Source organism: Paramormyrops kingsleyae, chromosome 24, assembly GCF_048594095.1.
Source record: "Paramormyrops kingsleyae isolate MSU_618 chromosome 24, PKINGS_0.4, whole genome shotgun sequence".
Taxonomy (NCBI): domain Eukaryota; kingdom Metazoa; phylum Chordata; class Actinopteri; order Osteoglossiformes; family Mormyridae; genus Paramormyrops; species Paramormyrops kingsleyae.
This window is the reverse complement of record NC_132820.1, coordinates 7,357,244-7,380,742: the sequence shown is the minus strand read 5'-3', so window position 1 is coordinate 7,380,742 and position 23,499 is coordinate 7,357,244. Positions and strand designations below refer to the sequence as shown.

The 23,499-nt window shown below is 42.2% G+C and overlaps 3 protein-coding genes across 14 annotated transcripts in view; 2 read left to right on the top strand and 1 right to left on the bottom strand.

Moving 5' to 3' along the window:
* Positions 1–7,133: 7,133 nt before the first annotated feature.
* ppp2cab (protein phosphatase 2 catalytic subunit alpha b) lies at positions 7,134–13,713 on the top strand. Of its 2 annotated transcripts, none has more exons than XM_023803560.2 (7): positions 7,134–7,523; positions 10,420–10,629; positions 10,908–11,081; positions 11,198–11,287; positions 11,374–11,535; positions 12,112–12,230; positions 12,743–13,713. In XM_023803560.2, the coding sequence occupies exons 1-7, from the start codon at positions 7,422–7,424 to the stop codon at positions 12,813–12,815; spliced, it is 930 nt and encodes a 309-aa protein (XP_023659328.1). In that variant the 5' UTR covers positions 7,134–7,421; the 3' UTR covers positions 12,816–13,713. The 2 variants fall into 2 exon arrangements, with proteins under 2 accessions (XP_023659328.1, XP_023659329.1); XM_023803561.2 differs by lacking the exon at positions 7,134–7,523 and adding an exon at positions 9,277–9,583.
* Positions 13,714–14,162: 449 nt separating this feature from the next.
* skp1 (S-phase kinase-associated protein 1) lies at positions 14,163–20,009 on the top strand. Of its 4 annotated transcripts, none has more exons than XM_023803584.2 (6): positions 14,163–14,277; positions 15,601–15,697; positions 15,799–15,872; positions 16,636–16,779; positions 18,191–18,331; positions 18,426–20,009. In XM_023803584.2, the coding sequence occupies exons 2-6, from the start codon at positions 15,601–15,603 to the stop codon at positions 18,459–18,461; spliced, it is 492 nt and encodes a 163-aa protein (XP_023659352.1). In that variant the 5' UTR covers positions 14,163–14,277; the 3' UTR covers positions 18,462–20,009. The 4 variants fall into 4 exon arrangements, with proteins under 4 accessions (XP_023659352.1, XP_023659351.1, XP_023659353.1 ...); XM_023803583.2 differs by lacking the exon at positions 14,163–14,277 and adding an exon at positions 14,799–14,926; XM_023803585.2 differs by lacking the exon at positions 14,163–14,277 and adding an exon at positions 14,833–14,915.
* The window catches only part of tcf7 (transcription factor 7), a 37,718-nt gene continuing 34,184 nt past the window's right edge, over positions 19,966–23,499 (bottom strand). For 2 of the 8 annotated variants that reach the window (XM_072706576.1, XM_023803577.2), the window contains 2 exons: positions 23,351–23,423; positions 19,966–22,146 (listed from right to left, as the gene is read on the bottom strand). In XM_072706576.1, coding sequence (XP_072562677.1) covers positions 21,876–22,146; positions 23,351–23,423 — 344 coding nt within the window. In that variant the 3' untranslated portion in view covers positions 19,966–21,875. Of the gene's footprint in view, positions 22,170–22,447; positions 23,424–23,499 lie in introns of those variants that run through there. The other 6 variants (XM_072706580.1, XM_023803582.2, XM_072706578.1 and 3 more) reach the window with 5 other exon arrangements.

The window sequence follows — 23,499 nt, the reverse complement described above, 5'->3', positions numbered from 1 at the left end:
GGGTGCTGGGCGCGCGGGGGGGGGGGGGTTGGGAGGCATTCGATCGGAAGAGACCATCGCGAAACGGATACTTACGGAAACCCGTCGGGACTCACCTCGCGGCTCACTCCTCCGGCTCGTGTTTCGTTTTTACGTGATATTTCAAAAATATGCACGTCGATATGCGTTGCAAGTGTCATGGCAGAGATCGGAATGTCGGAACTCCCCTCGGAAGTGCAGAGATGGTTCCATCTTAGCAAAAAATAAGGTGCTGCGCTTGCTACTGTAGGTCGAGGGGTGAATACGGTTACGGTATCTCCTGTCCTGGTACATATACACCGACCGGTCCTCTTTAGCAGCTACCTCACATACTGAATATCGATTCTGATCTATTAGGACAGCATAAATATATATTTGATATATATTTCCCATGATTCCTTCTGCGAGATGGCAAATAAAAAATGAAATGTGATTTATACTGACCGTTGCCGCAAAAATGTAAGTTACAGGGTTGCATGAAAATGGGATAGGATTAACCTGCCAGATGGGAATCGTCTCTAGTTCAGGAAGCAGTTCAAGTCGTCAGACATTCACAGTCAGTTTGATTCTTTTCTGAAAATAAGATTGTACTGTAGATTTAACACCTCAAGCTTCTATACATACAAAGTCATACTTTATACACTTGTGATCTCAGTCTATGGTTTTGACATATGACTGCAGCTATATGTCACAAGGGTTTATATATATATATATATATATATATATATATAATTATACAGTTAAACAAGGACTATATAGTCTATATGTAAATAAAAGAATGTGCTATACACGCAGAGGAACGTGACGTCACAGAGCATCACGAGGATGTCACGTTTCTCTACTTTTCGATTTCTTATAAGTTGCACGTGCAACAAGGAAGTGCGCAACTCTTGCATTGCATGTTTGTATGTATGAGAAAGGCCACCATCCAGTGAGAGGAACACTTTCAGTTTGTTAATCCACTGATCTGGATACGAACGGAGCATTTGTGGTTTTCTGACTCCTGAATTTTTCCAGAATTCCCTGCCTCCACAGGGGTGACAGTAATTTTAGCAGTGTCAGGAAGGAGGGACGACCACCAAAGGACATTACATAACAGGAGCACAGTGCAATACAGGAAACACCATTTCCCATCTTATCTTGCATCATCCACTTGAATTTACCTACAACCAACGAAATCAGCAGCCAGGTTGATATTTGAATTGACCCCTATGTCTCATCTTTGGTTCAGTCCTCTTTGCTGAAAAATGACACTGGTTTGACAATAAATAATCAAGCAAACAAAAAAAAACTTAACATTTGCAGTCCTTTAGTTTATAAAAGTTACATAATCAGTGCACTTTCGATACAGTTGTCTTGCTTGATTAATCCCTGCTACTACATACTATTAAATAATGACATTGTTTAAACCAGATGTAAAAAAAAAGAACAAAATAGTGATTTGACAAATGATTCTTTGCCTGAAAACATATCATTGATGCTGATGATGGGTATGTGATGCAATCTTTTAAGCACCTTGTTGCTTCCCTCCTTGCTTGGTTGTATTCGACTTTTGAATTGATGGGATCTCTGATCCAGCACTAGAAGAACCTGTAAGTCCAGAATCCCATCTATGCAAAGGTCAGACTAAGACATACGTGACTCACCAGAGGCTCCATGAAGAAGTACCTACAAGGCAAAAATGTGTACCTTTGCTTGTCATTGGGGCTGTACCCTCATCCCCAAGGTACAAACCACAATAATGTACCTCCAATGGTATTGAAATGTTCCTCCGAGTCCATTTCTGTACCTTAAAAGGTATAATTACCTACAGTTAAGGGTACAATTGGCAGACCCTTAAGGGTAGAGCTCAAGTGACAAGCAAAGGTACAAATTTTTCCCATTTTTTTCTGAGTGTGTAAACTAAAATCTCTGCAGGCTGAAATCTTGCCAAATTAAACATTTAATAATACTTTTTCAAAAGTCATTAGCCCCTGCTAACTGCCTATATTATTAAATTCTAACTACCCCCATTATACACATAAAACCATGTTAGAGTTTGAGACAATTAAGTCATGTGGATGATCATGTAATCAAATCAGGGCAGACTGCTGAACTGAGAACAAATCAAGGACGTTTTTGGTGTTATCTTACATATTTGTTCTGGAGGTAAAGGCTTTTGATTCTGAAAGACGCCGAGGACTACAGTTTGCCACGAAGTCACGGTGGGATGTTGTAACAACTAGAGGAACAACTCCTAAAAACGTCATCAGACAACAAAAAGGCACGACCGCGTTATAAATTACCCAAAGGAGTGGCTCCTACCAATGACATAACAGAGGCTATACGCTACGTGTCTCACATGTTACTCGATGATTGCTTGGTAACCTGCTGGAAAATATTGTGTTATGTAACCAGATGTGAGAACGCAGGTAAAGATCACAGACGGAAGCGGAGGGATTGGGGATTCAGATTAATGACGTTAATTCTAAGACAGAGACGAATAGTTGAATTCACGAACACATAATGTCCTGTCCTGACACTATGCAGGATAAGAACCTCGCCTTGCCAACTATCTATGTAGCAATAATTTGTGTGTTTCTGTAGTTTTTAATCTGGAGGACAAAAATAGCTAAATCTGCAACTCTTTATCTGAGTAAAAATGGAGCTCTGTGTACTGGCAGAATTATATATATTTTTTTTTCGCAAAGACCAGCCTGGTTATTCTCTGCTTCTTATTAAATTAATGAAGGGTTTCTTCCTTGCCTTATGGGACTTCAGTCCTGCTTCTAGGAGCCTGATATGAACTGTCCTAGCAGTGCACTTCACACCTGCACTTAATGTTTCCCATTCCTTTCGAAGGTCACTTAATGTCATCCTACGATTCACGAGAAACTGTCGGATAAGTTAGCACTCATCTCTGGCATCAGAAAGTCACTTCTTCCCTCTACCTATCTATCTCTATCTCTGACTGGTTTCTGGCTATTCCCAGTGTCTGTTGCTTCACATTGTGCTTGTATACTGCTGTCTTACACATTTTGAACCTGGAAGCAACCTGCTGCTCAGCGTAGCCTTCTGCCAACAGAATCACGATTAAACCAGGATTTAAAAATACAGATTTGTATAAAAAATATAGAGCGGTCTCATCTTTTTCCGAGGCTCCAGCTGCTTTTAAAAAAAATACCTATTTTCGACCACAGGGTGGCGCTAAAATGGTAAGCATTCTTTTAGTGATTGCTACGAGTCTGTATCACCAAAATACAGGTTATCATTGTACACACACACACACACACACACACACGCTTCTAGACTTAGTGTTTTATTTGTTTGAAGTGTTAATAAGACATGAAGCATTGATGTTGTTCTGTTATGCTAATATATGATTACCTCAACACATTGTACATTTTTATGGAAATTTAGCGGTGAATTACATTCATAGCAAGTGGGAAATGCTTTTGTCTTCAGCCATTGATGTCGAACCAATTCTCTACAGACAGCGTCGTGTGGGAAAGAAGAGAAACTGTACTGCAGTCATGCTGAAATACGACGTATTTTAAGCCTAAGAAAACTGACTCTTCCTGAAATACGCGGAAGTTTCATGCACGCCTGTACCAATGTTAACTGTCTGAGAATAAAATTAATCTTTGATTACATTGCGCCCCATTTGCAAAACAATTACCTTGCCGTTCAGTTGGTTTTAATGTCTAACTCGATAAAAACCAAGAAGGTACTCAAGGGAGGAACAGAAATTCAGGAAAGGACAGCGGCTTTGATGGTTCACATCTAAATAGATTTAAATAGAAATACAAGTAAGCTTACAGTACATCTGTCCGTAGTACATCTAGCATATGTCCACTATGGAGATTTTATTTTATAGATGTGTGTAAATTGTGCTGCATTACTGATGCACATTTTCATAGTTTTAAGTTCTACAAATAAGCATATTCTCAGTTTTTATTAATTCTGCGTGTTTATTTCAATTAGCTTTTTCAGTTTTTAAAGATATAAATATCTATGGGAAGTAGGAAAACGTGTAAAACTTTTCTGTCGTCCTGTACACTGACAGAAAGAAAGTACCAGTTCGTACTTTTTGATGGTACAAGTACTTGCCAGTGGGGCTGTACCCTAAAGGGTCTGCCAACTGTACCCTAGTTGTAGACAGAAGTCACTGACTTGCAACTCGACACAGACTCAGGTCACAAATGTGATGATTTGGAGCTCGACTCTACAAAACTGAGGGAAAGACTTGGACTCGACTTGGACTTGAGGGCAGATACTCAAGACTTGGACCCGACTTGGACCCTGTGACTCAAGAAGACTTGAGGTTATAGTCCCCCTCTGGATACCATAACATTAGTTTTATAATTTCAATGTATACTGTATTAATTATCTTTTGTCTGCATTTTAATTTGGCTGAACGCAAGGTCTGCTGAGGTAGTTTGTTAAAAAGATGCATCCCTCCCTGCATATAAATGGATGTAAAAACTGTCTGAGGACAATCTTGAGTGGACACTTTCATTTCAACCTATCCCTGCCTATCAAGGGCTTAACCTACAGCGGACTGTGGCTGGTTTTGATCACTAAAGGAAAAAAACTGACATAGATAGGGACTCAAGTTACATGACTCACGACTCAACTTGGACCTGAGTCACCAGTTCAATGACTTGTGACTTGATAGCAAAAATTATGGAAAGACACCATATATGCGACGGCACATGACTTGAGGTTTGAGTGACATGTTCCCACACTTTGCTGTAGGTAAATGTACCTTTTAAGGTACAGACATGTGTACTCTGAGGAACACTTTTGTACCTTTGGGGGTATAATCCTTGGAGAACAAAACTATACCGTAGCTGTACCCTTTTTCCTGACAGTCTAGCTTAATTTCTGACACATACAATTAATTTACATACCTAGAAGTGTAAAAGCGTTATTCATATACAAATACACCATATACCTGCGATGGGCTGCCCCCCCGTCCTGGGTTGTTCCCCGCCTCGTGCCTGTATACCTTCCGGGATAGTCTCCGGACCCCCCGCGACCTAGAAGGAAAAGTTTTTTGGAAAATGAATGGATGGATATACACCATATATGCGTTTCATAGACAACAACTTCATATTATAGACAGTATCATATAAAAATGAATAAAACACAACTATAACTAAATTTAAGTTTAGGACCATGTCAGCATTACTATGGTGATATGCTTTATGTATGTAGCCTATATTCTCTGCTACGGTTCTGGCACGCTTCACCAACATCCTCTCCAACCAATTCTGTAGTACCTTGAGCTGAAGCTGTCTTACGGCGACTTATAAACAGAAATCATGAGATCATTCCCAACCATATCGGCACATACTGTTTACAGATTAAATGCAGAAATGTTTGCGTTTGCACATACCCGACCTTGACGTGACAGACTGATTAGGTTGAAAAACACCAATGAGCAACAAGATCTGATTGTGGAACTGCAATAAAAGAGTAGTAAAGATTATTGCTTGGGCTCCAAGAAATGTGTATGGCGTAAAGTGAGGTGACTCACCATGCTTATGCAATACTCAGCAACTTTAATATTGTTGCATGCCCCTCTCCTTATACAGACTGGCTTTCCAAAGTTACTCAGGCAAAACCTCAATAATAACTGCACTAGTAAGTAAAAGGCTAAATTAAATATACAGTAATCTGCAAAAGTCTTTGGAACTCAAAGCTAAGGCTATTTATCTGGGTAGCAAGTGTATATGTGCTCAGAACAAAAACACAATTCACCATTAGAACATATGAACATTAAAATTAACAGTAGAGAAACTGACAGGAATTTCTTCTGTTCTCCAAAAAGTTACTGGTATCTCGTTAGATGGCGAGATGAACACCGCTTCAGTTCCCAAACCTCTCCTCAGGGGCACCTCAGCCATTCCATGTGTTTGTTACATTTCACATGCAGCTCATTTCATTCTTTAATTTTATTAATTGAAAAAGCAAACAAAGTATTTCAGTATGGGATGTGCCAGTGGTCGAGTCAAGAAACACATGGGTGTATTAGATGGTCGGTGTAAATACTGGGGTGACTTTAGTAGAGGTTTTGAAATGACTAAGTGAACACACTTTGACAGGCACAATATCAGTTTTAACACAGCAAGAACATTTAAAGATCATTTTCTTTGCCGCACAGCACTATATGTATAACAAAAGGCAAGAATCCATGCAAAGGGTGATAGTAAATTTAATTTATTATACTTTATTTTAAAGTAAATGTTGAACACTTTTTTCCCAGAAGGGTTTATTTCAAACCACCAGTTATTATCTGATAGGTGAATGCAGCAAACCTGTAGTACATCAGAATTCCATAAAGATTTATGTATCTGAGAAAATTCTCCTGAGGGGGAACCCCCTTCGGGCGAAATTAAGAAAGTCCACCCTCATAAATATAACGGGCCCCTGAGGGCCACCACAAATTTGCTGCAGACGCCACTTTCATTTGATGACGTAAGTTTTCTTCAAACAACAACCAGATATTTTGAGTGATTTAAACCGTGACTCTATTTGGTAATTAAACTAGCTACTATCAATCTCTACGCGAGGGCATCAGAGACATTTGTGTTAAAAATAATATCTATTACATTGTATTAAATAATTTAATGAAATCTGATCTAAGAAAAATTGTGTAATAATTTGAGGGGGCGTGAAACATTTTCGATGTTACATTTTCAGTTACACAGCATTAGTCAGATACATAATTAAGAATATATTACTAAACATTTAGCTAATTTGCAGGCAAAATATCTGATAAGACAAAAGACTAAGAGAAAACGTGACATTCTGATTTCAAACCATGGTTGTTCTTCCGTGTGCAAAATACTTCGTACGACGCATAAGCACGGACCCTCAAAACGATACCAAACGGTGCAAACATTTGGTTTCTCATTCAGTGCACTATTTCCGTCAGCATTAAGTCACTCCTGTCAATGCACACGCCAATATTGACCGTGCAAACAATACTACAGGATGAATTGATTTTTCATGCATTCGGAGACTTGCGCCGTCTCGATCGCCATTAAGTCACGCTTGACAACACGCCGACCAATGAGAACGCAGGCGTTCCTTGGTGACAGCCAATGACAGCGCGTCTCTTTGAGTGGTTCTGGCAGCCATCGGCTGAGGCCGGAGCGCGGCTCTGACTCGGGGTGGGACGCGGCTAGCTGACGTCTTCGTATATCTCACTCGTCTTTCCTCCCTCGTTCGGTTAAAAATAATTACGGGGCGGCTGGCCGCTGATGTTCCTTCGCGAGTGAAGTCGCGCTAAGGGGTTCGTATCTTTTCGGGGCTTTTTATTTTGTTTGTTTCTTCTTTTTTTTTGTCGTGGCAGAGTCGCCTTGTGTCGCGAGTCGCCAACCGCTAGCTGTCCGGCTAGCAGAAGCTCCGCAGAAATGGACGAGAAGGCGTTTACCAAGGAGCTGGATCAATGGATCGAGCAACTCAACGACTGCAAGCAGCTGTCGGAGAACCAAGTGAAGACGCTCTGTGAGAAGGTAGCGTGGCGGACGCCGCACTCGCTCGTCGGTGTCGCCGTTCAGCTGGACCGTTGGCTTTGGACCGTGGCAGTGCCCCGACAACTGGCGCGGCGGAAGCCGGCTTTGCGCGAAGCCTCCAGCGCCCGCTTTCCTGCTGAGCGACGATGGTGTCGCTCGGAGTCACCGAGCTCGGCTTTTTTTTTTTTTTTAAGATGGCGGAGCCGATAGTTACAGTTGCAGCTTCGTCGCCCGAATTGTCAGGACGACGATATTGATTTATTTTACTGAAAAAATGACAGCTTTAACAATAGTTCTGTGCTAAGTAGTGTGGGGGCTGTATGTGGTGTACAGCAGCTGACCCTTCTGTCGTGCCGAATAGGCGTCGGTGGGCCCCCAGTCTCCGGACGGGCTCCCCCGGCGTGGAAGCCGGCCAGACTGTCGGAGGAAGCAGTCTTGCACGTTTAGCCGCCCGGGCCGACGTAAGGGTCGGCGGGAGGTCCGGGATGTCCTCTCACACGGACGGGGGAGGGGGAATTGAGGAGTAGACGCCCGAGTAGATGGGGCTTATACTCCCTCAGTAAGCGATTTCTGCCTAAAATGGCGCCGATGTTTCCACCTCAGACATGACGGAGAGCCCGGCCGATCGCCGCGGGGCCTCTCGCCTTTTCACTTTCATAACCCTAATGATCTGCCGGGGAGCCGTGATTCATTTAGACGCCGATTTCGTGGGTGGCTTATTGTTTTGGCTGGTGAAAAGCAGTGTACAAGCGCTATCCGGCTGCAATGATGAATACAGCCATTTAACAAGACGTGTTGGATATTGGAGCCCCTCCCCCTCACAGATTTTTTATGAAAAATCATGCATAGATGTATTTCCTTGATTTATTTTTGCGATCTGCAAATTGGGGTACATAAAGGAGCGGACTGTTGTCTGGCATTGCTGAGTATTGGATCTGGCACAGAGATTTCCGAACTGGGTAAGGTGGGAGAGAGTACCCCAATATTGCCCGTTATCAGCCCGGGTGCGGGCGAGGATCTACCTTTGGTCCACCGGTTCTATTGTTGTGTTAACATTGCGTTGCTATTTTGACGAAATCGAAACTGCTGCTAATACGTGACTCACATAGTTCCTGTTTAAAGGACCAGATGTACTATTGTAGTTCAAGTTATTTCATCAGTTCCAGGGGAGGGGAGGGGAGGGGAGGGGGGCGTTATACTGCGCTACTGGGTCGCCGTCATAATTTTTAAGTGAACAGCAATTACTCTAAAGTTTGTCTTAGGTTTCTTTTTAGACTGACATTGAGTGTTTTTTTTAAATATAACTTAATGTTTTCTTTGTCTTTTTTGGGTTTTTTAAACAAACATTTACCATTTCTAACCTTGAATAAAACAAAAACACTATATTAAAAAATCACATCAAAAATTATCTTCTAAATATATATATATCTATGCAACAAGTTTGCATCCCAGCTGGTACATTGATGACGCTGAATTATGTTGCTGGCACACCTGAAATACCTGTTTTATCCCTTTTCATACCTTTTGTGGCATAGCTTTTAAATACTTTGTCAAAGCTAAGGATTGAGAGCTGTTCAGCATGTGTTAAATGGTGCCTTCTTGCATATCAGTCATTGACCTTTGTGTGGTTTTAAAAACATTGCAGGCACAAAAGCTGGGGTCTGCCATTCCTAACCCCCCCCCCCCCACACCCTTCTGACAGGCTCATTAACATTTTATTAGGGTCTGTCGTTAAGGCTTTCCCGCGCGCAAGGTAAAAACGAGAGCCTGTCGTGCGTGATGTTGCATTGAAGAAAGTCGCTAAAAATTGCTGCATTTTGATTCCGCGTTGTGTTGTGTGCTCTCTCTGACTCATAAAAGCTCTGTGATAGTTTCTGTTTTTGGATGCACTGTGCAGTTATCTCTTAAGTGACGGAACCAATGTACTTGAGTCACTGGCTTTTCGTAGGAGATTTTCGAAAGGGGGTTGAATTGAGTTTGTTGCAGGTTATTGCCTTTCAGATTTTGCAACTCCTTGGAACTGCTTGTCTTGAAGACGACGGATTCCTCATGCCTTTCAAGTAATTCGCTCATTGTCAAAACCTGGCACTAAGCTGAAATTTGCATTGCAGAGTCACGACATAGTGGAAGGGCTGTGTTGAGGTTCAGATTGCAGGCATGTTGTAAATGCATTTCACTATAAACCTGGACACATGTCATTAACTCTTAATGTCCACAAGTACTGCCATGTGTTCTTAACGGATTCCCGCCTTTTCCCCTTTAAGATGGGTATTTCTATTTCTTATTAATACGTGTAATGTTAAAGGAGAGTCTGCTAAGCTGGAGCCTTGAATTTAGATCACAGACCAAGCGGGGGTGTTTTCAGTGGCGCCCTGACTCTGGTTCTAGGTCATCCCAGCTCGACTGCCGTCCTTAATCTTTCTCAGTTGGTGTTCTCTGCTTCACCGTCTGCTGGGGTAACACTCCTAGGGGGGGGATCACCTCAGTCAGAGCTCAAACATATCTGTCTCGCTCCCTTCTCTATGGGACTGTTTAGCACTCGGTGAGCTGCTAATGTAGGATTTGGACCCTTCCCAGTAGTAGGTTAGTTCGATGCATTCGCCAATCACTTGACAAATAGCAGGTTTTTTTTGTACTAGTTGCGGTAAATGTGGCGTCTTGTGTGTGCCGCTTGCCCGCATTGATATGACGTGCTTCATGGCACGCACAGAGTCTGCAAGACCAGTCTGGGTGGTTCTCTACTCTTCCACAGAGTTAACCGTGACCTGTCTGCTCACTATTGAAATGGTAAAAGAGACTCGCACTCCGGTAGTGCTGAGGTGTGAAATGAGAAATGTTGTGGTGTGTCAAATTCCCACGTTTTGATGAGCTTCTCTCCACTCCAATCTCCTCTCAGGCTAAAGAGATCCTGACGAAGGAGTCCAATGTCCAGGAGGTCCGATGCCCTGTCACCGTGTGTGGGGACGTCCACGGCCAATTCCACGACCTCATGGAGCTCTTCAGAATTGGAGGGAAGTCGCCAGACACAAATTACCTCTTCATGGGAGACTATGTGGACAGAGGCTATTATTCTGTGGAAACTGTCAGTCTGCTGGTCGCTCTTAAGGTAATATTTGAAATTCATACTTGGTGTTTTGTAGATCTTTATTTTTTGGCCTGAAGGATGCAAGCATCATTCAAGGGTTTGAGTGGGGTTGTGGTTCTAGATGCCCCTTCTGTTTTGGTAGTTTGGTGTTCATTTATTTGGAAAAATTGTCCTTAGGTTGTGAGTGATGTCGCCCCCCCCCCCCCCCCCCCCCCCCAAGGCCTATGTCATAAGTCTCAAGAACATAACATGCCGTTTGAAATGGAGCGTTGGTTTGATGTTTCAACCTCCCCCCTCAGGTTCGGTTTCGTGAACGCATCACAATCCTCCGTGGTAACCACGAAAGCAGACAGATCACGCAGGTGTATGGGTTTTACGACGAGTGCTTACGGAAATACGGCAACGCGAACGTCTGGAAGTACTTCACCGACCTCTTCGATTACCTTCCCTTAACTGCCTTGGTAGATGGTCAGGTGAGTAGTCGCTGGTCTTGACTGGGAGATTGTGCTCACTTGTTTACCGTGTGGTGCTTGTTGATATTCGAGTCGGCTTTCATTTATTAATTTTTTTTTTTTTTTTTTTTTTTTAGATATTCTGTCTTCACGGTGGATTGTCACCATCAATAGATACACTGGATCACATCCGAGCCCTGGACCGCTTACAGGAAGTTCCACATGAGGTGAGAGATCCTGCTAGGTGGAGCTGAACGCCTTCATGCTTAGTCACGCTGTGTCCTGTCACTGATCCTCTCGTCATCACCTTCAGGGACCTATGTGTGACCTCCTGTGGTCAGACCCGGATGACCGGGGGGGCTGGGGAATCTCCCCCCGTGGTGCCGGCTACACCTTCGGACAGGACATCTCTGAAACATTCAACCACGCCAACGGCCTTACCCTGGTCTCCAGAGCTCACCAGCTGGTCATGGAGGTAAGACCCCAGGGCTCCAGGATGTGGCTGTTGGAGATCTGATGTCATCTTTTGCAGTTTAAGATGACAGTTGGCTCAGGTTATATGAGTGGTGGTGACTGTCTATCAAAGTGGAAAGCCTTTGCGTCACTGCTGAACGCTGTAACATAAAGCCTTTGCTATGATTAAACATTAAGAATTTTTATTGATCCCAGGTGGAAATTCTTGTGCATTGAGCAAATGCTTATTATTCAGCTGTACTGCTTTCGTAAAAATAATTCGTATTATGAGTTACTTGCGCAAGAATATTGTTCATCAGTTTAACAAAATTGAAGCACCTGATTTACAAAATGGTGATGTGATACTGTGCTTCTCTGGAAAGATATACAAGTACTGCAGCACCACAAATATCACACTTTGGTTTGCTCGGGCACTGTGCTAGAGCACAATCAGTTGCCACAGAAACAAGTTGGGGAGCTGGTGGTTTTGTTGATGGAAAGGGAGGGTGCTTTGCTAGAAGCGGCGGAATGACTGTAGGACCCTTGTCTCAGCTTTAATTCGGGTTGCTGCTTCCTAATGAAAGCTTCTGTCTTGCAGGGTTACAACTGGTGCCACGATCGCAATGTGGTAACAATTTTTAGCGCGCCAAATTACTGCTATCGCTGTGGCAATCAGGCAGCTATCATGGAACTTGATGACACCTTAAAGTACTCCTTGTAAGTATTACAATCACCCCCCAAACCTTTTTTTCCCCCTCACATACTCGTATAGCCCTCAGGTGCCACCGTGCCTGGGGACCTGCACGTGTATGTTTGTAGTTTGTGAGGAGGACCTGCTGTTTAACTCATCATATTTAGTCTAGGGTGGGTTGGCACACTGCCCTTGATCCAGAAGGTCAGCAGTTCAAATCCCACAGTCAGCAGAGTGATTTCACCATTGGGGCCCTGGAGCAAGGCGCTCAACTTCCCCTGCTTTCTCAAAATGAATAAACAAATAAAGTAGTGAACGTCACTTTGGATAAAACATCTGCTAAATGATTAAAGGGTAAAAGCAAATGTCTCATTTGCTTCAGTTAGCCATATTATTTGGAAATGAATGTGTTAAAAAAAGATAAATGGCCAGTAGCACTGCAGTAAACAATTGCTAATATTAGCTTGTATAACACACACTTCTCCATCACTACTCCATCACTACTCCATCGCTAACATAATCTCTGCTTCCCCCCCAGCCTGCAGTTTGACCCGGCACCCCGCAGAGGCGAGCCGCACGTGACACGTCGCACTCCAGACTACTTCCTGTAAAACATTTCTGTACAGTATCATCGCAATTTAATATCCGGTCAACTTAACAAATACAGGGGGGGGGGGTGAGGGACGGGGCTGGGATGTGGAACGACTGAAACAGACCTCCAATCTGAGAGCAGCAACTATTTAAGAATTCAGTAACCACCTGTGAACATGGACCAAAAGGTGTGCCATACTCAGAATCAAAATTTTAAAGGATCTGTCGAAGAAGACCATGAACAGTGAATTCCTCAATGCATGTTTAAGATTTATTTAAGCTGCCATTTTTTCTTTTTTGTAACTTACAAAAATTTTACACATACGTGCACATATACGATATTTATAAGATTATGCTATGCTATAGCCAGTTAGAACTATATACTCACAGATGGTAAAAAATTTCCCGGGTACTGTTAGTGTTGTAACATCAGAAGGAAGTAAGTATGTAATCTCTGAAACACACTCTGGAAAAGTCGACGGAAGCTGAGCTCTAGTTACGAAGGGTTCATTTTCAGCTTTGTTCAGCAAGCTATGAAAGAAGGCAGTGAACATGCATTAAAACTTTAAGTTACCATGGCCTGTTGTTGGGAAGATTGGAGTTTTCATCTTCAGCAAAGTGTTTGTCTGCACTTTTGTTTAGAATTAATTTAATTTTTTGTGACATTCATCAGTAGAACTGAACAGGTTCTGTATTTTTGTTACTTCAGCAGACAGCCGGTTTTCTGCTGCTTTTTGTGTCTTTCTCCTTTCTGTACTTCAGTTCCAGTTGTGAACGAAATGCTTAAGACATTGTTCGTTTGTATGTAAGGAAGACACATGCCGATCTGGAAAAAGGGTTTCACTAACACTTCAGAGGTTTAACTGTATGTAGGAATCCAGTTGAATAAAGATGGAAGTTGCTCCTTCAGATACAGAAGTGTGTGAGTGTGTGTGTTTGCATCGGATGCAGGGACCCAGTCTAAGTGTCCGTGTGGAACAAAAGCAGTTCCTTAAAGTACTAGCAAAACAAGACATTGATTACACCATATAATGGCTTGTACTTAAGGGGCAGAGGTTAAAATCTTAGGGACATATTTGGGTGGTTAGGTTTACTGCTGCCATCCTACTTGTGTGTGACATGTCTTGTGACATATATTTGTATATTGTATATGATGACCTAATTGAAATGGCCCTCCAATTCAGTGAACACTTATGCACTAGAATACTTGAAGCTATATATATTACTGATGCAAACCTGAAATGGGGTGGAAAATTAAATGATTATCGAGCCTAAAGAGAAATCGTAAAGCATGCATCAACCTCAAGGCGTGGGTTGAGTTTCCGCAATGGTAGAGACCAAGTTAGCCTCAAGCCCCCCCGCCGCCCCCCAAACACAGGCGGTACTACCACGTTATTAGGGACGTGTCCCTATCGTCCACACGCACATTTACACCCTTGATCAACCGTTCGCACAAGAGATTCCCAGAGAAGACAGAAAGAGGTACGAATAAAATTAATCGGGTACAATAACGCAGGCGTTACACTTTTTCACAGTACAACTGGCAGACTGCTATTTCGGAAATGAGGTCGATAGAAATTTCAAGGAAATGTGGCAAAAACACGGGAGATTAACAGAAACAAAGATCCGTGCTAAAGGGTAACATTGAGGGTATTGCTCATAAGATCATGAGATGCAGAGAGTTCGTTATCAATTAAAATCATATTACTATTTATAACAAAACCAGCAGTTATTTATATATCAGTGCTTTCACAATAAAGGGAAATACATAGAGGCATTTGAACTCAAGCTATTAATTCATCTAAATACTATAAAATAGCTGATTTTATAACAGATCGACGATAAAAACGCCATTTACAGCGGGCTGTCCAATACTTTGCCTGAATAACGAGAAAATGTATTTTTGTCTTTAAAATAAAACCAAAAACTGTATAAATATTTTTGAATATACAATGATTCTAAATCTATGCCACAAATGTAAATTATATGTGTTTTTATTTGATGAGAAATTAAAGTTGGCAATATGACTAGACTACTTAGATATCTAAGCGTCCGCTTGTTTGACAAAAGCGACAAATACTCATACTGACGCTTGAACATACATAAATTTGTGGACAGAAGTAGGTTCATAGTAAGTATTAAGCATCTGTTGAATATAGTAAAGCAATATATAAATGTTGTTTGATTTAAAAAAATGGTAAAACTAAACGTGAAGTAAAACGGTACATTAATTGAAACGGTTGCTAACTAACGCCAGTAGCTAAGCTAGGATTTTCGAGGGAAGGATATTTCAGGTTGTTTAGCGTCATCGTTTCCTGTGGCTTGCCAGGGGGGTAACGTTAAAATGTTGGGAAATATGTGATCATAAAGATGGGTTTTTTACCGAGTGAACTGAACGCGTACACACACGTTACCTAGCTATGCAGCCTGGCTGTTATTGTGTAGAAATACAACATGATGCGTAAACACTGATTCGCTGCTGTGTCGCTTCGCTTAACCGAAATCAACTTGATACTCAAGACAGAAATAGCGAAGAAGTGTAAAGTGTCCGGTTGTATTTGAGAAGGTAATAGGAGAATTAATCGCTAAACCAGTTTCTCGGTTAAAATACATATTATAAAAATCGTTCCGGCTTTGGTACGTCCCGCTCTTCGTGACGATAGACCCAGTTTGGACCGAATTCACCTGTATACAGCTCTCAGATTTACAAAAAAATTCAACATTATGAAATATATGTTTTTGAGCAGTCGTTTACTGATAGCATTGCCCATACGGAGCTTAGGAGCATTTTATTGCATTTTCTAGATGCCCACGATTAAACTGCAGAGCTCCGATGGGGAGATATTTGAAGTCGACGTTGAAATAGCTAAACAGTCCGTCACCATTAAGACGATGCTTGAAGGTACGTGATTTTATTTTTTTACACTAACCATACTGTGTCATAATGGATTGTCAAAAGGGTGTCGTTATTTATTTGGTAAAGCAACTAATGTTCTTGTGTAGATCTGGGCATGGATGATGAAGGAGATGACGACCCTGTTCCGCTTCCCAATGTTAACGCCGCTATTTTGAAGAAGGTAATTGCCCCCTTGTGGTAGAAGGCTGGAAAAACTTCCCTATGTGCGGTGCTTCTGTTCAGATTCTACGTATTTACTGTAATCCAACATGTGAATTTCGGCATACGATGCCGGTTTGCAACAGGCAATGAGTCCGCAAAACTGGCTGAACGGTTTATTAACAAGAATTTGTGACAAAAGTACTCACAGCAACACTAAGCACAAAACTTGCAGAACCGGTCCTCAGATCAGTTACTGCAAACGTGGAAGGATCCCTCTGAGCCGTCTCCAGCTGGCGGGCCCTGTTTGTCCTGTACAGATGGGGGCTCTGCACCCCTCCGCGACAGACTGACTCTGCTGGAGGATTTGCATCCATCTCTAATTCTTGGAATTGTGTGCTGAGCCTGTTGCGTAGTTTACGTTCAGCTTCATCTCCCTTGGCCTAAAATATTTGTGCTTTTCCTTTTTAGTAAGGGGGGAAAAACATATTTTGAGGAAAGTAAATGCTAACAATGAGGGTGGAGTATGGCTCTGTGGGTTAGGATGTTGGGCCTGTGATCAGAAGGCGACCTGTTCAAATCCAAGGGTTGACAGTGATTTCACCTTTGGGCACTTGAGCAGGGCCCTTAACTTCTAGTTGCTATGGAGACCGTATGACTTTCTCAGTGTGCATTGTTTGTATAAATACATGTAGTATTTCTGGTGTGTTTCTTTGTGGTTTTTGTCTGCCAGTATTTGCCTACTGACCCCAGTCCTTGATGAGTGACGCTCTTTGGGCTTGCAGGTAATCCAGTGGTGCACCCACCACAAAGACGACCCTCCTCCCCCTGAGGACGACGAGAACAAAGAGAAAAGGACAGATGACATCCCTGTCTGGGATCAGGAGTTTCTGAAGGTTGATCAAGGAACATTGTTCGAACTGATCCTGGTGAGTGATGTCACTTCCTTTGTGAGTGAGTACTCGTGGTAGGTTCCATTTACCTCTGTGGTTGGAAGTCTGAGCTGGGAATGATGTCACTTCCTTTGTGAGTGAGTACTCGTGGTAGATTTCATTTACCTCTGTGGTTGGAAGTCTGAGCTGGGAATGATGTCACAGCCGAGTTAACCGCATTCTAGTATAACAAGTTGGAAAACCATTTAACAATACCAGTTTTATCCAGGTTAATTTTTGGCCATTGTTAGCAATACCAGTTGATAACGCATTATGCGGTATTTTGCACATACAAGTACCCTAGCACTGTAATGAGACGCAAATAAGACATAAGTGCTAATAAATGGTATGTAACTACAGCTTTAACTTCTGTTGAAAAAGGACGCAGCCACTTTGAATTCTGTGGTTGGGGTTGTAGAGTTTCCTCCAACTTTCCGATTTGGAAGTCCAACTTCAGGGAGCAGGCCAGTTGAAATATCCGACTAGAAACTCTGAAATTCTGACTTCCCAGTTCAAATGCAATGCAATTCTATTTCAAATCTTCGCTCGTATGTGGTGGCTCTGAGGCTAGGGATCTGTGTCAGCAACTGGAAGGATGCTGGTTCAAATCCCGTGAATGCCCGGAGCTATTTTACTCCGTTGGGGGGGAAAAAAGTGTTTGTCATGTGGTGCGGCAATGCGCTGTAATCAGCACATTCTCCTTACCTCTCATATGTTCTCCCATTGGGGTCAACAAGAAATCGGTCATTACCACTTTACGATCAACTCAAGCACAGTAACACGTTAACTTTGACAGCCCTATTTAATACACAGTTATCTTGTGAAAGTGCTTGATGCAGGATTAGTTAGGGGCCAAATTGTGCACTGATGTGGTTTGTTTTAATGTTATATTAGAGCATGTGTGTTCGTGTTTGTTTTTCTTTTAATTTTTAATGTAGTGCAGTTGTAGTTTTCATTGTGATTTTATTTGTTTTTAAAGATATCCCTGTTTTTAATTTTAGTTTCGGTTTAAGTAAATATATTTCTAGGGATAGACAGTCATTGAACTGTTTGTGTTTAATCATATTAGAATCTTACATAAATACATAGTGCAGATTATGTACTAATGTGCTTAAAATGGACAAATCACATTTAAGGTATTAATGGTAAATAAAGAGAAATTACTTTAGCTGAATGGTATTAAAACAGTAACAAAGTATTTGGCATTTTGTTTTTGTTTCAAAAGCAATATTTATAGATTTTAGTTTTTTTAATTTTATTTTTGTATTTTGTTTACAATTTATTTTTCTTAGTCTTTTGTTATAGCTGAAAACCCTGCTGTTCACTATTCAGGAGGTTCATCAGAAGCCTTTATAGGAGTCTTCACTCTCTCTCCCCCCCCCCCCCCCCCCCAACCCCACCCCTGCAGGCCGCCAACTATTTGGACATCAAGGGATTGTTAGATGTCACATGCAAAACTGTCGCAAATATGATCAAAGGAAAGACTCCAGAGGAAATAAGGAAGACGTTCAATATCAAAAATGATTTCACAGAAGAGGAGGAAGCCCAGGTAATGACTGTTGATGTTGAGGAAGCGCTCCCGTTCAGCCCATCGAAGGCGAACGGCATGTGATTTAACGTGCGGTCTGAACTTCTGTCTCTAGGTACGCAAGGAGAACCAGTGGTGTGAGGAGAAGTAAGCCAACACTATCGCACTGTAAGGATCGTTCCAGGATTTGGTTGCACTGCGCTGTTCATACTCATTCACATGAATTACTAGACTGGCAGTCCCTTGTATTTTGCATGATCATTCTCATTACTTGTATGGTGGAAATGTAAAATTCTATTTTTTCATTTTTACAAATTGGGCAGTTCGCTCGTTTCACATTATATATTTTTTTGATCTTGGATGCATCTTTCTAGTTTTTTTTTTTTTTTTTTTTTAACTGGAAATATTGTTTTGGAATAAGTTTGGCAGAGAATGGTAAATGTCAGATTTACAGTTATGTAAGTGCTGTGCTCCTCCAGACAGCATTTTTTATTTAAAGTGTTATCATAGATGTGTGTATAAAATTCCAGGTAGAGTTTATCGTGGGCTCAATAGTGCTCGTAAACAAAGCAAATAGTTTGTCACATAATTCGGTATTTACCTTGCCTTCTATCAGTGGACATCTTACTTTGGTGGATAGAGCTCTTAATGATGTTTAGAAATGTTAGCAGTTGAATTTCATAAACAAGCAGATCATTTTTTTTTTTACCTTGTGCTGGTTTGTAAATCGCAGCACTTTACCTTGGAGGTTCATGCTGTGATGCCAGTCAGACTACAGCCCTAAGATGAAGTCCTTCTTTCGGTCTGTAAGTCTGAAATCTTTCGCCTTGTTGGCCTAGAACTCTCGAATAAAGCTGCCAGACAGTCTTGTCGTGGAATAGTTGAACTCTGAAAGTCATCTCTGCAAGGAAAATGCAGATCTATCCCTGGTCTGTAAGAGGCATCGTTACCTGATTTTAAAGGAAGACGCTGACGTACAAATTCAGGAAACGATGTCAGTCCTCATAAATATGTATCTTCACATGTCCTTTAGGCTTACAGTTTTATAGAGTTCACTTTATCCTCATATGCTAGAAATTTGCCAAACCCAGTCATAGGAAGTACTTTGTACATTTGTGTCCTGAGGAGAGTAGGCTACTGGGTCATTCTCACGAACTTCTGAATTCTAAAAAGTTACAATGCAGCAGTTTTTGTATACAGCAGTTCTTTTAACTCTTTAGTTATGTTAATTGCCATGGGTTGCTCCTGATTCTGATTTTTAAACCATATTTCCCAAATACTGTGATAGTTAAGATCAAATAGTGTACAGCTAGTAAATACTTTTAAATCTTTCAACTTTATTCCATTTAACCCACAACAAACAATTTGTGGTAAGATGCATGTTTTGCTTTTTTGGGTCATGTTTTCATCTCTAACTCTGGCCCTGGATTAGAGAGATAAATGGTAATAAAACTGACTAACTACTCCTGAGGCACAATTGACAGTTTAGATAATGAAGTCATATAATGTAAGTTTTAAAAACTGGAAATGTTTCCATAATGAATTTGTGAGAATGACCCTGCTGTTTAAATTGAGGCATCGGTACCTCTCATTCCTGTGTTGGCTCTAGGAAAGTAAACCTGAATTAAATGTATTGGAATCAATAAAGATCAGAATTGCAAAATTCAAAGAAATTTTAATAAATTGCATCATGTCGCAACATCAGTCTTAAAAAAGCGTAACTGTCTTCCACATGCTTTGATGTGAAATTTAGTGAAGAAAGACCTTAATTACAACTAACAAGCGACCTGCAGTACATAAAAAAAGAACAGAAACTAATCTACACTTCTACAAAAGAACATTTGGTGTCATTATACAGTCATGTATACACCATATCCAATCAGATTACAGATTTCTTCTCATCGCCACCTGCTGGACATCTTTTAAATTACAGCTTTTGGGAACCAATACACCGTAGTATACAGCAGGCTACAGGATTTTGTCAGCTTAGACAGGATCAAGCTACTGCTTTCACATTGTTTTTGGCTCTTCGATTTAGTACGTGCACAAATTATCAGACTCACGACCAGTGATACAGCCTGCTCGAATCCCAGGGCCAAATGGACAATAGAAGCTTTAGAACACAAATGCGAATTAGCTCTCTCCACAACCAAACAAAACACAAAAATGTACTTCCTTCTTAAAATACTCAATATTTTTGTATTTTCCTTTTTTACAAAACAACATATAAAAGTTTATTATATAATGAGTTCCACATTTATATAAAAAGATTTACAACACAATGAAGTACAGTACACATTTAATCTTTAGTTTGATAATGATAATGATTCAGTTTGTGTGGAGTCTCGATACCAGCACAGAATCTCACCCAGAGGTGGCACCACAACACCAAACAAACCACATGTTGAAACCCCTCGTACATCATCCTCCTCTGAAGCAATCGTATCCTATAAAACAGGCCAGTTGGGTGACGGCCCCATTAATTACCCATAATGCAAAGTGCCAACACAAACTACAGAAGCCTGGCCTGTCCCCAGCGGGCCGACATAGGAACGGCCGCTGGCCAAACAACTCGCTTCAAATAGAACAGTTAACTGCAGTTGTGTTTTCAATGGTAAAATCGTTTGAATGATTTGCTGATGGTCTCCCGGAATTATTTTCAGATTTAGCAAAATACATACTGCAGAGTGCCATTGACACGCTGTATATTTTAACGTTTTTCAAAATGTGGCCGTGGCACAAATCCTTGCTTATCCAGACCATATTTGACGCTCAGATAAGCTATTTTTCATATTTTTTTTAGCACATGTAATTACTATCTGCTCTAAATTTAGTCAGATTAAACCTTTTCTATGCACTTAAGTATACGTTAAATATACCTCTGCAAAAAGACGCTTTTAAAAATACCGTTTTGTAGATTTTTTTTTTATTTTTTTTTTTAGGTGGTTTGTGGGTTTAGTGCTAAATTGCAGTACGACTCCTAACAAGAGTTCTGGACTGGCTGCTCTTTTCCGAAAAAGAACTACGACTAGAAACATTATGGAACGCAACCTGAAATATACGTCGGTAACAAACAACACATGTAAGGAAGAAAAAAAAAAAAAGTGAAATATTTTTCACTTTGTGATAGCATGTTAAAAGTCTTTTTGGCACAAAACCCCTTTAAGGAATTTAGCGTGTTTAAATGAGAGTGGTTGACGAGGCGTCTGTTCCATTGTCATCATAAGCTCACCTATAAGATAAAGGAGAACCTCGCACCATTAGATAGAGCCTCGATAAACACGACGCTAGTTTGAGACTGATCAGCCAAAGCAGCTACGTGTCGTTAAATGCTACTTTACTCTGAGGCGTTACGCGGCGCGGCTGAGAGTGGCCGACGGCAGGGGCGACGGGGGCATGCGCTTCGCCGGGGCGACGGTCGCGGCCACGCGTTTTCCTCGTTCGCTGCAAGCACTCCTGGCGGGCGTCGGCGTTCCGGAACGTCCCAGATTCCCGACTTCCAGGACCGGAGGGGGAAGGGCAGTGGACGGCGGGATCGTGGGTGAGCGGTGGGGGCCCGGGGGAGCTAGTGGGCCGGCGGGAGCGCGTGGGGACGGCAGTGGTTAGGGCAGTTCTTTCGCGCCCCCGCCGCGCCTTTGGCAGACGGTGAGGAGGGCGATTGTGAGGCTGGGAAGAGTTCTCGGGGGGCAGCGGTGGCGGTTAGCGGGGGGTCGTGGGGCGGGGAAGGGGGCACGGGGGTGGCGCTGGCGGGGGGTGAGTCTATAGCACTTCCATCGGAAGAATGGGGGCTGGAACAGCGTCCTCCTTGAAGGAAGCGAATGCATTTCTTTTTCCTCCTAGGAACAGTCAAGAGAGTTATCTGTGAATAAAGCGTGGATGCAAAGTGTCACCAGCACGAAGAAGAGCTCATGTTCAGTACAAATAGCATCAAAGGGGCACCTGGGGGGGGGGACACTCCATCTAACCAAACCCAGACTGACACGTGCATCGTCTAAAGTGTCGCTCAGGGGCTTCACCGGTGCGTGAGACTGCAGATGTTTAAACCTGTGAGAAACCAGCCTCTCGTCTTATGGGAATGGCAGAGCTGGGGTATGGAGTGGGGTAGGGGGGTGGGGGGGAAGGGGGTTTCCAGGTTCATTACCTCAACCTGCGCTTTTTTAGCAGGACTAGAAATCGCTACTGATTTCCCAGAAGACCACTGATAATCATTACTGGAAATCTTCTCAAATGCAAAAAAATATATATCATTGGTAAATAATTCTGAATCTGGTATTGAAAAGGCTCAGCTTTTTTTCTTCTACTGAAAGCCTGACTGACTGCGTTAGAATTTACGGTAGCGTCTCAATTCTAGCACGGCCCAGAACTGAAATACGACGAAAGGGATGCAAACAGCCTTCGTCTGCAAAATTTTTCAAAGGGGAGAGCTTCACATGCCTGAGATTTCACAGGAGACACATGTGAAGATTAAATGATTCATCAGAACATAAATGGCAGCCATCTGTCTTGAGTAAGCTGTGAGTAAGAATGCAATGCCAGTTACTGAACCCCTCTAATCTGACTGGACAATTATTTGGGCTGATTTACACCCACTTCCACTGCATGTATCACTGCACTATAAATTCTGTGTGGCAAAGTTTAATCATACCAGAAAATTACGTTTTCTGAATGAATCAGTCATTTGTTTGAACATTCTCACCTTACTCATTAACGGGATCGGCCCCTTCTCTCACACCCAGAAGATCAACTAATTGTCTGGTTTTCAATCTGACTCACAGTCTCATTTGTGTTTAATGTAGATATTTTGAGTCATGTTTCACGCTGGAAACAAATTGGATTTTTTTCCTTTAATGCCCCAAAGAGTAGCCCTTCCTTAAAAGCATGGCCCTACACTTTAGGAATTCAGCCTCTATTCAATCCACTCCCGTCCCTGAGCAGCAGGTGGCGCCATAGAGTTAGTGAGCCAGGCGCATGCAGAGCAGCGGCAGCAGCAGCGAGCAGCGTGCAGCAGAGTGAGAAGCACGGCGGTGCGGCGGTACTGACCTGCAGGGGCCACACCAGTCCGTTTGTTGGTTCAGGCCGAAGCGAGCTCGGCATTTCTTAGGCGAGCCGGGGTCTGAACACAAGGCGGCATGCGCGGAGGAAACGAGAGGGTCGCGGTGGGCAGGCGGGAGTAAGGGGACAAGACCCAT